Below are 2,535 nucleotides of genomic sequence, written 5' to 3' on the forward strand. Positions count from 1 at the left end.
ATGTCTGTGGTTGCGTCTATAAAACAGAGTGAAGAGGTAAAGACTCCACGAAGTAAGGGGATGAGTACAGGCTGTGGCACATGGGAGGCCTCCACCATGACAGTTCCCGCCCCTAAAGACTCAGACAGTCCTTGCCACTTGGGGCCCCACGTCTCATGACAGGAATTTGTTGTATCTCAGCACTGCTGTGAAAATAAAGCCACCAAGAGGCCTGGGGGAAATCATGGCAGAGTTCTGAGGAGAGACTGAACAGAAGGTCAAGGGTTTTGACAGAAAAATCAGAATCCCTCTTACGCACAGTGTTGAAACTGTCCCAGAGTTCAGAGCCGGATGTGCAGATGTGGCTCTTGGAAATCAAGCCCTTAAAAACTAGCCCAGCTGCAGGGGGAAGGAAGCCCCCAGGCTGCAGTCCTGTGGTCTGCAGGCAGCCGAGAACAGAGACATGTCCATGGGTGCCAGTGGATCCAAAGGGCACAGGGCCCCTACTGTCCCTGGGGCTGAGTCCATGGGCCCAGGGCAGCTCCTGGGACCGCAGCTCGTTACTCAGGGGCTGCACTGGAGCAGCCGCAGCAGCTGGGGCACTGCAAGGACTGCATAACAGCTTGAAGTGGCCCCCTCCGGCCCTCCGCAGACAGGCTGTTCTCGCTGGCAGGGGCCCGCTGGAGCTGCTCAAACTGCATCTCCAGGTGCTTCTGGATGGCCAGGCCGAGTACCTCAGGGTCCACTGCAGCTCCATACACCTCCCATGTCATGCCCTCAGCATCCCATCGCACGTCCCGCACAGGGGATGGCACCTCCTCCAGGCTGGACCCCAGAGTTACCTCCGGGAATGTGTGCAGGGCCACAGGGGCCTCCAGAGGCGGGCTGGTGGCCACAGCTTTGCAGACTGCCTTGGGGGCCGCTTGCACACCAGCATCCTGGGCTGACAGAGGTGATGCCAAGATGGGGGCCAAGTCACTTGCTGAGGTCATGGTCCACATATCTTTGGTCCTGGCGCCAGCCTCCATAGCTAACCTGGTGGGACCCCAAGGGTACGCACAGCAGTGGGAATGCCCAGGAAGCCCCACAGGCAACCTACACTGGAATTTCACCCCATGCTGAGCCTGCAGCCCAGATTCACTCACTGATGCCACTAGTTTAGGAAAGGCCAGGATCCCTGGGGCAGGCAAGCCATGGCAGCAGCTGCTGGCCCCCACCTCCCTCATGCCACAGAGTAGGGCTGCTGGGGGCAGAGCATAGCAGGAGGTGGTGGCCGACTGCCCAGTGGCTTTGAGGCTGCTGCTGTGGGTCATTGTGCCCCCCAGGCCAGGTGGCGGCACCCACACCTGACTCTCCTCCAGTGTCCAGGCTGAGTTTGAAGTCCCATCCTCCAGAGCCAGGTCCCTTTCCAGGCCTGCGGGGGCTTGGCCACCCTGGCCAGAAGTGCTGCTGGGCTGCAGCTGAGCCCTATGGACAGGCGAGCTGCCCAGGGCCGAGCAGCTGAGGCTGGCCTTTCGGGCACTGCTGTGGCCCCAGGTCTGGGTGCTGCAGACCAGGTCTGAGTGGCTTCTCTGCACAGCGGCGGTGCTGGGGTCCCACAGGCAACACAGGTCACCACCGCCCACGGTAGACACGTTGCCCACAGTGCCGCTCCGCCAGTGACCCATGGCCCTGGGCTGTGGCCGGGGGCTGGAGGCCCGTGCCTGCTCCTCACGCTCAGCCTGGCGCCCTTCCTCCTCCGGGACCTCGGCACCCGTGCTGGCCTCGCCCGGCAGGCTGGAGGAGCTCCAGGACAGGGGCTGAGGGCAGGGACTGAGGGGTTCCTGGGCACCCAGCTCAGGGCGGCTGGATCTCATGGCTGCCTGCAGGAGAGAGAGAGGGAGGGAGCGGCGTTGAGTTGGGTGCAGCACTTCCGCTGGACTCTGCTGGGGGCCCACAGGGTGCAGGGCGCACTGAGGGGACAGCTTCAGTTGCAGCCTGCCTGACCAGTCAAAGCCACAAGCAAAACGATGACAGGAGACCAGACACTTCAAATCAAGGTCACCACACATTATACACAGGGATGACACTTCAAATACCTAAAAACCAGAACCGAGTGATCAGAACGAGCCCTAGGGTAAGGTCCTAGAGACCACCCAGAAGGCCAGCTGTTGACTCTTTACTGCTGGGTTATGGGGAAGGGGGGAGCCAGGGGAGAGGCCAAGCCTGCTGGGGACAATAGGTCTTAGCACAGAAGTATTGCAGTATTTTAATAACCAGTAAAGCTCAACTGGTGAGTACTAGCCGGGCTCCTCCCACAGCTGTCAGTATCTCTTTCACCTGGACTAGAGCATCCTTGGTACACAGTGCGGGGAGGGGGCTCAGAGAAGTTTCGTGGGACAAGCAAGAAATGAATACAGGGCACACTGAGAACCACCCTGGGTTCTCCCATGGCCCTCCCCATCTTCTCTGGCATAGCCTGGCTGAGCTGTCACGTCTCTGGGGATCAGTCTTGGCTGCCGTGAAGGGGAAGGGCTTTCCTGGCTTCCATCACAGGCTCCAAGGGTAGGAAGAGGC

At 60.4% G+C, this 2,535-nt stretch overlaps 1 protein-coding gene across 1 annotated transcript; it reads right to left on the bottom strand.

The window, feature by feature from the left end:
• Positions 1 to 539: 539 nt before the first annotated feature.
• On the bottom strand, positions 540 to 1,850 carry GPRIN2 (G protein regulated inducer of neurite outgrowth 2). Its single transcript, XM_007174551.2, has one exon. It carries the CDS (start codon positions 1,833 to 1,835, stop codon positions 540 to 542), a length of 1,296 nt encoding a protein of 431 aa, XP_007174613.2. The 5' UTR covers positions 1,836 to 1,850.
• Positions 1,851 to 2,535: the final 685 nt, after the last annotated feature.

Source organism: Balaenoptera acutorostrata, chromosome 16 (genome assembly GCF_949987535.1).
Source record: "Balaenoptera acutorostrata chromosome 16, mBalAcu1.1, whole genome shotgun sequence".
In the NCBI taxonomy this organism is placed as follows: domain Eukaryota; kingdom Metazoa; phylum Chordata; class Mammalia; order Artiodactyla; family Balaenopteridae; genus Balaenoptera; species Balaenoptera acutorostrata.